This window comes from Podarcis filfolensis (assembly GCF_964270895.1).
Source record: "Podarcis filfolensis genome assembly, chromosome: 9".
Classification (NCBI taxonomy): Eukaryota; Metazoa; Chordata; class Lepidosauria; order Squamata; family Lacertidae; genus Podarcis; species Podarcis filfolensis.
This window is the reverse complement of record NC_139610.1, coordinates 21,109,956-21,122,006: the sequence shown is the minus strand read 5'-3', so window position 1 is coordinate 21,122,006 and position 12,051 is coordinate 21,109,956. Positions and strand designations below refer to the sequence as shown.

General features: G+C 44.1%; 1 protein-coding gene across 39 annotated transcripts in view; it reads left to right on the top strand.

Moving 5' to 3' along the window:
• LIMCH1 (LIM and calponin homology domains 1) overlaps positions 1 to 12,051 on the top strand; it is a 205,908-nt gene that overhangs the window by 82,388 nt on the left and 111,469 nt on the right. For 38 of the 39 annotated variants that reach the window (XM_083630008.1, XM_083630007.1, XM_083629996.1 and 35 more), the window contains exon 3: positions 7,787 to 7,856. In XM_083630008.1, coding sequence (XP_083486134.1) covers positions 7,787 to 7,856 — 70 coding nt within the window. Of the gene's footprint in view, positions 1 to 2,398; positions 2,469 to 7,786; positions 7,857 to 12,051 lie in introns of those variants that run through there. The other variant, XM_083630010.1, reaches the window with a different exon arrangement.

Below are 12,051 nucleotides of genomic sequence, written 5' to 3'. Positions count from 1 at the left end.
TAAACTTTTTGAAGTTGCCTTTGTTAATATTTTTTCCTGCATTTTTGTCCAGGTACCTGAGGGCAGTGATTGTGGGGTTACATTAGGAACAAAGAAAGTTGCCTTACACTGAGTCACATCATTGATCAGTGTAGCTTAGTATCCAATCCAATCCAAATAACTTGATTGTGCTAGCTATTGGCCATGTCAAATCTGAAACAAAAATAAATGTGCGTAAAGGGATACTGTGCCACGAATACTAGTCTCTATTTAGATCTCTGCGCCTCCCTTACAGATGTAGCTTAGTATTATCTACACTTTTAGAAGCAGCTGTCTGGGGCTTCATTTCCCAGCCCCGCCCCTAGTTATTGGGTTGTTGGGGGGTTATTGGGTTGTTGTTTTTATTTTGATTATATATTTTGTGGTTTTATATTCTGATTTTGTTCTGTGCACCGCCCTGAGACCTTTGGGTATAGGGCGGTATATAAATTCAATAAAAAATAAAAAATAAAAATTAGTTAAAGGTAAAGGGACCCCTGACCATTAGGTCCAGTCGTGGCCGACTCTGGGGTTGCAGCGCTCATCTCACTTTACTGGCCGAGGGAGCCGGCGTACAGCTTCTGGGTCATGTGGTCAGCGTGACTAAGCCGCTTCTGGCGAACCAGAGCAACACACGGAAACGCCGTTTACCTTCCCGCCGAAGTGGTACCTATTTATCTACTTGCACTTTGACGTGCTTTTGAACTGCTAGGTTGGCAGGAAAAGAATAGTTACCTAAAATTAAATCTGGGACCCTCTGCATGCTGCTGCGCTAAGGCCTTTTTACAAGATGAGAGAGAGAGAGAGAGAGTGTAACTGGCTTGGGGCACCCTGTGCACTTTATGGACAAATGGAGATTTGAATCTCGGTCTTTGGAGCCCATGCCTCTCCTTACGACAGCACAGAACCTAACAGTGACCTCACCTGTCAGTCCTTTTTGAAGTCAAGGCACCAGTATTTGCCCTCTGCATGTTTGTTGTATCATTATATTTTCTGTAGGAAGTAAACCTTGTTTTATTTGCGTCTGAAGGGTCCAATTTGCTTTAGTTTCTATTTGACTTAAATGTTGAAAGACCACACAGAAGACTCTTAAATTTTAGTTTACTGCTTTCAGTGAATAAACAAGTATTTTTATTTTATTTTTTAAAAAAGCCAGCCCTCATTGAAAGAAAGATGACAAAGAATAGCAGCTCTATTCTGATGCCTCAGGCAAAGAACTGAATAGGGAGAGGTTTTTCTTTGCTGTCTTCCTCTTCCCCATAAGCTTGGGTCCTTAATCATTAATAGTGGTGGTCTAACCACATTTTTCATTTCCTCCCACTGCAAGCCCAGATCCTTTCCTCTCTCTTCCCCTTCACCTGTTCCTTAACCTTCAATGGGGCCAATGCAAACATTTTTAAAAGATTTATTTCAAGCAGCTTCTGACATTTGGCGTTTGCATTAAGACCTCCAGGATTCGCTTTTGTGCGTGCCACTGAAATGCAGGAGGAAATCCTGCAATCAAGTTTCGTAGTTTGTGCATCCTTAAAATTCTGCACTCTCTCCCTCTCTCCCTCTCTGTACCCCTTTCTTCAATATTTTCCACTGTGGAAAATTTAGGCAGTGAGTGGAAGTATCCGCATTAACTCTGGAAATTCTTAAGTCAGGAAAATATTACTTGGTGTCGTTGTCATTATGCTGGCCTGGAAGAAAAATGTTTAAATACAAGGTGAACAGACTCTACCACTTGCAAACATATATAATGACAACATATATAAAGACAACTATGAAAAGGGTTGGAACGAAATAAAAAGAAATCTAGGTATATGGGGAAGAATGAACTTATCATGATTAGGCAGAATTGTAGCCATTAAGATAAATACATTGCCCAAAATGTTATTTTTGCTTCAGTCAATACCGGTAATAAGTAACACATCATGCTTCAAAAAATGGCAAAAGGATATCTCAAAATTTCTATGGAAAGGAAAGAAACCAAGGATAAAACATATTTACAGATATTAAAGACAGAGGAGGTTTCTCCCTTCCAGATTTCAAACTATATTATGAAGCTGCATGTTACTTGGGTCCGAGATTGGATTAAACTAGAAAATACTATCTGATTAATTTTGACGTTAGGCTTCAATAATCAGAATTCCTGGTCCCCTTTGATTCTACAGAACACTGCACTCTGAATTTTGGATGTTCAAGACACAACAGTGAATAATATCCTTAATATTTTGTGTGTGTGTGTGTGTGTGTGTGTGTGTGTGTGTGTGTGCCACAATTCTGCAGGAGTTCAGAAGAAGCACAGAATGTGGATGTGCTTCATGAGGACCTTTGCAGTCCCCCCCTTTTAAAGGAGGTTTCTAGTCCTTATGGCTGGAGACATTGACTCTGAAAGTCTTTGCTTGCTGAAATCCTAGAAACCAAGTCTGAGATTTCCAGTAGGGCATTGGGCTTCAGTGTATACAGTAGGTACATACGGTTCCTTTGCGGGGGGGCGGGGAGTGCAGAGGTACGCATTCCCCTAAACATTTTGTGAATCTAAGTTTGGCCTCACTGAGGGGCAGTATTTCAATACGAGTAGGAAAATGAGAGTGCCCCTAAATATTTTTTTAATAGAAAAATAGCACTGGGTACATAAGAAAAAGACCTGCTAGTTTAGACTAAAACCCAGCATCCTATTTTCCACAGTGGCCAGCCAGATACCTAGGCAAAGCCTGCAGAAAAGCTCAGTCAGCAGAGCATGAGGCTCTCAAGGTTGTGGGTTTGAACCCCACGTCGGGCAGAAAGAATCCTGCATTGCAGGGGGTTGGACTAGATGAGGTCCCTTCCAACTCTACAATTCTATGGTTTTATTATTCTACGTAGGACATGAGCGCAATCAAATTCTCCTGCTTATGCATAGCCATCATACTCTTCATTATTAGCACAAGTACAGTGGTACCTCAGGTTACATATGCTTCAGGTTACAGACTCCGCTAACCCAAAAATAGTGCTTCAGGTTAAGAACTTTGCTTCAGGATGAGAACAGAAATCGTGCTCCAGCGGTGCGGCGGCAGCAGGAGGCCCCATTAGCTAAAGTGGTGCTTCAGGTTAAGAACAGTTTCAGGTTAAGTACGGACAGTTTCAGGTTAAGTACGGACCTCCAGAACAAATTAAGTACTTAACCCGAGGTACCACTGTATGTCCCGCTTTTCCTTCAAGGAGCTCAAGGTGGTGTACATGGCTCTCCCTCTCTCCATTTTAATCCTCACGACCAAGCCTGTGAAGTAGGTTAGGCTGAGCCCAATGGCTGGCCCTAGTTCACCCCAGGAGCTTCATGGCTGAGAGGGCATTTGAATCTCGGTTTCCCAGATCCTACAGGGGTCAGCAAACTTTTTCAGCAGGGGGCCGGTCCACTGTCCCTCAGACCTTGTGGGGGGCTGGACTATATTTTGGAAAAATATATATATGAACGAATTCCTGTGCCCCACAAAAAACCCAGAGATGCATTTTAAGTAAAAGGACACATTCTACTCATGTAAAAACACACTGATTCCCAGACTGTACACGGGCCATATTTAGAAGGTGATTAGGCCGGATCCGGCCCCCGGGCCTTAGTTTGCCTACCCATGTGCTAGTCCAACACATAGAACTAGTAGCCTTATTCTCCACAATTTTGTCTAATCCCGTTGCCCCTCCCCATCATGATCAAAACCAGAATCATGATGCACAATGTTTTCTCGCTTTAAACAGGTTGCAGAAGTAACCACGTTTTTCTTTGTGCGCAGCTTTTGGAGCCATTGGGTTAATACTTCTAGTACAGAGTACATAGTCCCGTGTGTACTGAATTATAGTAGGTGTGCTCATTGCAGCTGTCAGCTGATAGCATGAATCTGGGAAGATGCCAGTTCTCATGGTTTGCTTCTTCGCTTTTGCAATAATAGGTATGTTAATCAACATGGGGCGTGGGAATCCCCACTTGAGTCTCCCGAACTATATTATCCCTGGCCCAATTCAATTAAAATATGTGCATAAAAGTTATATGTAATGAGGGGACCCGCACACTGGTCTTCTCTTTCCTACATCTGGCGCATGGGTGTGCCACACAGACATTACATGCAAATTGTCTGCAAATGTTAAGCTTGAGTAGACCCAAGCCATTTGGTTGTTAACTCACATAGATCTGGGAAATTACCCCAACTCTTCAGGCCCTGCTAAGCTTTATTATTTTGGAAACTACTATGAAATCTTTCCCTTTCGGTGTTTTAAGGGATCTTGTGGTTGTTTAGTCGTTTAGTCGTGTCCGACTCTTCGTGACCCCATGGACCAGAGCACGCCAGGCACTCCTGTCTTCCACTGCCTCCCGCAGTTTGGTCAAACTCATGTTCGTAGCTTCGAGAACACTGTCCAGCCATCTTGTCCTCTGTCGTCCCCTTCTCCTTGTGCCCTCCATCTTTCCCAACATCAGGGTCTTTTCCAGGGAGTCTTCTCTTCTCATGAGGTGGCCAAAGTATTGGAGCCACAGCTTCAGGATCTGTCCTTCCAGTGAGTACTTAGGGCTGATTTCCTTAAGAATGGATAGGTTTGATCTTTTTGCAGTCCATGGGACTCTCAAGAGTCTCCTCCAGCACCATAATTCAAAAGCATCAATTCTTCAGCGATCAGGCTTCTTTATGGTCCAGCTCTCACTTCCATACATCACTGCTGGGAAATTAAGGGATCTAAGCAGTGCTATTTTTCTAGAAAAAAGAGGTGCCGGAACTCACCATGAACGCCTCCCTTGTTCTGCTATAATGGCAATGGCGCCCACTTGAGAGGTGCCGGAACAGCGGTCCAGTGAGTTCCTGCTGGGGGGAAAAAAGCCCTGGATCTAAGGGATCTTCCACACACATCACTTGTAGTGTTAGCAGCTGATTGATCTGCAGATCACACATTCTCACATTCCTGTTATGCTGCTCACTCCAGTTGTGAGTCATGATGGTTAGGTGCTGGGAATGGAAGGAAAATACCCTGAAGGTCCTCATCACATCCAAATCCCGAATGATTACTTTTGTTATTATTATACTTTATATTTCCCCATTGGAAAACCAATGATGTGGAGTGGCTGAGCATCAGAAACACCTCTTCCCCAACTGATAAATGAGTGGAAAAAAACCAATAGTGGTAATCAGGGGCTCAGGATTTAGAAATTTATTTCTGTGGTAGGAGCTAGCTGCTAGACAAACCTAAACCTTCCATAGACTGAAAAATGACTCTCTGATCTTGGGAATTTGGCTCAAAGGGATATTAAGCCCGCAGTCTCTCTCTCTCTGAGAACTTAAGCTTTGAAATCTCTTTAACAATGGCCATTTCATTCCACCTTCATTTTTAGAGACACACCCAATGTTTTTTTTTCTTCATCCTTTCCATTCTTTTGCCTCCTCATTCCTTGTCAATTTCTTGGCCACACATCCTTGTCGTTTCTCCCCTTTATTTCTTTAAAATATTTACAGTGGTACCTCAGGTTACAAACACTTCAGGTTACAACACTTCAGGTTACAGACTCCGCTAACCCAGGAATAGTGCTTCAGGTTAAGAACTTTGCTTCAGGATGGGAACAGAAATCGTGCTCCGGCAGCACAGCGGCAGCAGGAGGCCCCATTAGCTAAAGTGGTGCTTCAGGTTAAGAACAGTTTCAGGTTAAGAACGGACCTCTGGAACGAATTAAGTACTTAACCTGAGGTACCACTGTATAGCCCTTCATCCATAGCAAAACCAAGGCGGGGTGCAACAAACAAAACAACCATATAGCAACAATCTAACTTTTTTTTTTAATGTAATGATAATCAGATTAAGGCAGCTAAAAGCAGTCAACTGCTGAGCGAGTTAAGCAATCAAGGCTGAAACTCCTAAAAGGCTCAGGTGTATAAATGAGTCTTTTAAGGCACTGGCAGGCTAATACAGTGAGATGCGCTTTTCTGGATATATGGGTACCAAGCATCTTAGGGCTAATATTCTGGCAGCCATTTTCTGCTTTAATTGAGTTCAGCTCCCGAGCAGCCTTCAAGAGTAGTCCCAGTTGGGAGGTGACCAGAACGTTGATCAGATGTCTCGTCCAAATGTCACCTGTGGAAAAATCCAGAAATGATCTCTGTGGGATGAATTCTTTCCATGCAGGCATTGCAACCTTTGGCAGCGTCCACCATCGTGCCATGAATTCTGTGGGGAGAGAATTCATAATTCCACCGTTGGACCCAGCGCTACACATTGTGGCATGTGTCAACTGTTTCAGTTTGTTATGAAGGGAACATGCAGATCTGGAATGGGGAACCTGTGACCCTTCAGTTGTTGTGAGATTTCCATCAGCCCCCGTCAGCAAGGGTTGGGGATGATGGGACTTGTAGTCCAACAACATTTGAGGGGCTACAGGGTCACCAGTCCTGCTACATGGTTTCCATCAGGGCCTTTTTTTCAGCCGGAACTCAGGTGGGTGCCATCGCCCCAAAATGGCAGGTCCTTGTGTCTCAATGGGAGCACAAACCACACATCCGTCAGGTTCTTCAGGCCTTCAAAGTGCTGGTCTGTGCGCAGCCTCATGGGGTTAAGGAAGAACTCCACAAAAATGCAGAAAGCAATGAGTAGGATTAGGAGAAGACCTAGGATGGCAGATATCACGTTGTTGAGCAAAAGCCAGGGGTTCCTCTCTCCCACACAGCCGTTGAGCCACATGCAGTGATGATCAAATCCACACACACATACTTGTTGCAGGTCCCACAGTGCTTTGATGTCACATTGACATCACAGATGTGACAGTGGAGGTTTTCAATGACTTGAGCATGCTGGATTCAGTTGAAAGAGAATGAGGGATTTTGTTCATGGTAAGTTCTGGCACCTCTTTTCTTCTAGAAAATCAGCACTGGTATCCCTTCCTCGCTCTTTTTTCTTGCACCAACGTCCCTTCAGTTCCTTTTAAAAGCTGAATTGAGGGTGAGGCAAGGGAAAGGCAGACAGGGAGTGAGGTGAAGGCAGTCTGTAGTGGGAAGATCAAGGACTCCTGGTTGCTCCCTATTTTATAGGGGTCAGGGAATCACATGACCTTCTGGCCTGCTGGTATACAGGTGAAACTTGAAAAATTAGAATATCGTGGAAAAGTTCCTTGATTTCCGTAATTCAACTTAAAAGGTGAAACTAATATATGAGATAGACTCGTGACATGCAAAGCGAGATATTTTTGCCTTGATTTGTTATGATTGTGATGGTCATGGCATACAGCTGATGAAAACCCCAAATTAACAATCTCAGAAAATTAGAATATTCAAGGAAATCAGCAAAACAAAGATTGCAAATGGAGCAAGATTGGACCTGTGAGAAGTGGAAGCACATCTTGCTTTGCATGTCATGAGTCGATCTCATATATTAGTTTCACCTTGGAAGTTGAATTCCTGAAATCAATGAACTTTTCCATGATATTCTAATTTTTCGAGTTTCACCTGTAAATCAGCTCAAGTGTGGCCAGTCTTGCTGCATTTCCCTTCTTTGACTAGAGCCAGCCAGTTGTGTACAGGTTGAATCCATGCCTCAAATTCCTCAGGCCTCCACTTAAATACGCACTGCAGCTCAAAGCTCTTGACAGACCTAGAGATACCAATCTGAACTTAAAACAATAGCGCTTGCAGGCTTACGTAATTTTTGTCCCAAGTTAATAGTCTCAAGGTTTCCCTGCCATCTGTGCTGCGTTAAGCGTTCTCACCGACCGGGAGAAAGCAATTTGCAAGTTGAGTCTTCTGACTGATCCTTCATCTGACACACTCCTTTCTCGTGACAGGTTGCTGAATTCCATAAAGCCTGGTTTGGTCAAAAAGATCAACAGACTGCCAACTCCCATTGCAGGTCTGGTAAGTATCTTGTGGCTGAGACGTTTTGGTTGTCTTGTTTACATCCTGGTGTTGTGGTGGCCGTTTTCTCCAGGGTAACGCAAGCACACCTGCTTATTCAACTTGTGAAGTGGTAGTGAAAATTCACATTGCTATTTGTGAATCTCTTGGGATGCATTCCGATTAGGACTTGAACATTTTAAATCACAGACAGTATTTTTTTAAAATATATATATATAAATGACTGCTTTGGACTTTTCGAATGCACTGCACCCAGGGTCCCGTTTTTATTTTGAGTGCACCCTGATTCCTTCTGCATCTTCAGTAAAAGTCACTTCTAAGAAAACTGTGTCTTAGAGCTAAATTTAGCAGAGCTATATCCTTCTTTATATGTTACATAATTAATTATTTTTTTTGCTGATTTAGGAAACTGTATCTTGACCTATTGTTTGTTTAAATGACTGACCATTTACTGAAGAATAATGTGGTGGTTCTACTAATTTTTTGAAAAACAAAAGCAGTGGAACAACATTCTTTAGTTCACAGTTACAGCCCTGTTCAGGTACACTCCATCCACACATACAGCAAATGCATGGTGTAGGGAGTCGAAAATTATTGCCTGGGGTCAGGAGGCGTACTCCAAGTCTTCTCACCTCTATATCGGTGGGCGACGTTGCGCACAGGCGGCTGTGCCTCAATAGTTTCCCAGCGTGGGGGTGGAGGTCCGCCACCTCACCCCTACGTCATGGCCAGCCGCATCTGTGTTGAGGGACAGCTGCAGCCAATCAGCCAGCAGGGTGGGAGTGGCCATGGGCCATTTAATCACGGCGCAGCTGGATGGTTCCCTCTTCCTTTCCTCTTCGTTGGATCACCCTACCTACCCACCCTCTTCTAATGCATTGCTCTGATTTGACCTTGCTATGGCAGTTGTCGGTCGCCATGTTGTTGGGGCTAGGTAGGGATTTTTTCCACTTGGCAAATTGGAACCGGCCATTTGGTTTTCGCCTACCTAGTAGCAATCGCCTGGGTCAGAAGGTGTACTCCAAGTGTCAGACAGGGATGCCTGAACAGGGCTATAGAGTGAATAGTAGATGCATTTCAAGGTTTACACATTTTTGCTCTGCCTGATGCAGTAGCATTGTTATGGCGAATTTGATGTCATTTCAATGGGATAAATTTAGGGTTGGGAAACAGACACAGAGCAGCACAGCGTGAAAGGCATCTGGGCTGATATGTTGATAGAACGTAAAGTTGAGAGTGGGCATGAGACATGAAGGAGCAGCCATCCATTTTGCTTAAGGAGGATATCAAGGGAGATGGATGAAGTTGTAAGGATCTGTGTTCCGAGACAGACACAATGGTGGCATGACACAGGTCTTGGAACGCAGATTTGTAGCAGGAAAATGAACCCCTTTCCTGCCCTCAGAACTGTTGTCCTCCTCCTCGCCAATCACGTCTCTCCACCAACCACATCTCTCTTACTTTGCCTCGTGGAGCTTGGCGAAGAGAAACGTGGTTGAGTGAACAGTTGGAGAAAGCAGTTGCAATTGGCAGCAGAAAATTTGAGGTGTGTCTGCTGCATATTGTTCCTTCCTGAAGCTTTGTAGCAAACATATGGGTATGCAACCATCCTATCATGTTGGGGCTTAAGGCTTTGGATGTTGTTCAGATGCCTGATTATCGTCTTTCAAAGCAACTACTCTATTCCCAACTCAAGAATGGAAAGCGAAATACCGATGGACAGCAAAAGTGGTTTAATAAGGCTCTCAAGGCAAATGTCAACAAACACTGATAACTGGGAAACATGGGCCTGTGAGCGCTCCAATTGGAGAACAGCCTTTACCAAAGGTGTTATGGACTTTGAAGAAGCACGAACTCAGGACGAAAGGGAGAAACAAGCTAAGTGGAAGACACGTTTGGCAAACTCTCACCGTGATCAACTCCTCTCTGGAAACCTATGTCTCCACTGTGGAAGGATGTGTGGATCCAGAACTGGTCTCCACAGTCGCTTATGGACTCACTGTTAAGACCATGTTCATGGAAGACCATCTTACTTGGCTATGAGTGATCGCCAAAGAAGAAGAAGAAGATTCCTGAGGGGAAGAGATCAAGCTTCCCATCTGCTATTGGCGTATTAAGAATATCAACTGAGTAGAAATTCTAACTGTAGAATCTTCCTTTGCTCCAAGTATTCTATGCAGTGTGTCTAGGGAAATAAATAATCCAAACTGTATACTTGCAGATGTGTCTCTCTCTCTATGCTAGTGGTTTGATGCACCTGTGGGACACTTCTTTCTTTATCTAGCATGAGATCTTGTTTATTATATAATCTACAATTGGCTTGGTGTAGCAGTCTATAATCACTAGGGTGAACATACTGGAAAGAAATATGCATGACTCACTGTGTGGAACTGGAGTGGAAAGGGCCTCTGGAAAGCCAGTGTTTTTTGACTCCCAAACGTGGGTTGATTTTTTCTAAACTCTAGACATTGGCTTTGCCGAAATCTGGATGTCTGTTCTGGAAGCTTTCTGAAAACTTGCTTGAAAAAGCACAATTCTGTAGCCAGCGGTGCATGCTTGTCATGCAGTTCATGAATACATGGCAGTTTCTTCTCAGTCATGCACTGTTTCTTAAAGGAGTTTTAAAATGTGGTTCATTGCACCATTTGGATGGGAATGGGGAAATGGATCCCATAATTTGCTCTTTGTGCAAAGCTGAGATTGGAAAGCTTTTAAAGAATCAGCAGCTTTGAATAGTGCAGAATGCTTGCAAATGGTGAAAGTTATTACAAGAGCTTTAAGTGCACGCATATGCAATATGGTTTTAAGAACTTTCTGACAGTAAGAGCTGTTGAAGAATGGAAATGTCTCCCTTGGAAGGTAGTGGACTCTCCTTCATTGGAAGTTTTAAAGCAGAGGTTGGATGGACATCTGTCATGGATGCTTCAGCTGAGATTCTTGCATTGCAGAGGGTTGAACGAGATGACCGGTCATTTCTTCCAACTCTCCAGTTCTGTGATTCTGTGCTAGTTATTTATTGGTTGTTGGATCTGCTTGTTCCTGTTAATGAATAAAGGACTGACATGTGTCCTGTTTTGTTTTGAGTGGCTGCTGGTAGCTCACAGTACAGTGATACCTTGGGTTACATACGCTTCAGGTTACATACGCTTCAGGTTACAGACTCCGCTAGCCCAGAAATAGTACCTCGGGTTAAGAACTTTGCTTCAGGATGAGAACAGAAATCGTGCTCTGGCGGCGCGGTGGCATCGGGAGGCCCATTAGCTAAAGTGGTGCTTCAGGTTAAGAACAGTTTCAGGTTAAGAATGGACCTCCGGAACGAATTACCATATTTTTCGCTCTATAGGACGCACTTTTCCCCTCCAAAAATTAAGGGAAAATGTGTGTGCATCCTATGGAGTGAATGCAGGCTCCTTGGCTTCAGCAATAGCAACGCGAAGCCTCAGAAGCACAGAGGGAGAGCTCTGCACGTGCTCCGGAGGCTTCACGTTGCTTTCGCAGAAGCTGCCTGAAGCCCCCGGAGTGCAGTGGGAACTCCCGCTGCGCTCCGAGGGCTTCAGGCAGCTATCCGCAAGCCTTTGGAGCGCAGCAGGAGTTCCCGCTGCACTCTGAAGGCTTGCGGATAGCCTCCTGAAGCCTGGAGAGCAAGAGTGATCGGTGTGCAGTTTTCCCTCTCTGCGCAGCGCTCCTTCAGCGAAGCGGGAGGAGAAATGGAAGGGGATAATTTTTTCCCCCTGTTCTCCCCCTCCTATGGGCCGGTGCGTCCTATACAGCGAAAAATACGGTAAGTACTTAATCCGAGGTACCACTGTATAGAGAGAATCCATCACCTTGCGTGTTCCCCATGGTGTAGAATTTCAGGAGATGCTTCATTTTTGATAGCGAATGTATATATATGATGTGCCACTCTGGGGGCAAATGGCTATAGTAGCTTTGATGTCTCGAGGCAGCATTTCTGTAGGAAGGCTCTCTCTTTTTCTCCTCAAATTTCCTTCCTGTCTCTGAATAGTGTCACTGTGAGAGAAAAAAAGAATGAACTTATTTTGGGCTTATCTTTTGTTTGACTGGGGTTGAGTGGCGTTTGTAGCATTACTTCAGTTCCTTAACGCTATCCCTATGGGAATTTCAGACATTTGCCTCAGAGGGTGTGTGAAAAAGGAGTCAGAAATAATAGTAGGAAATTGGGGAAGGCGAAACC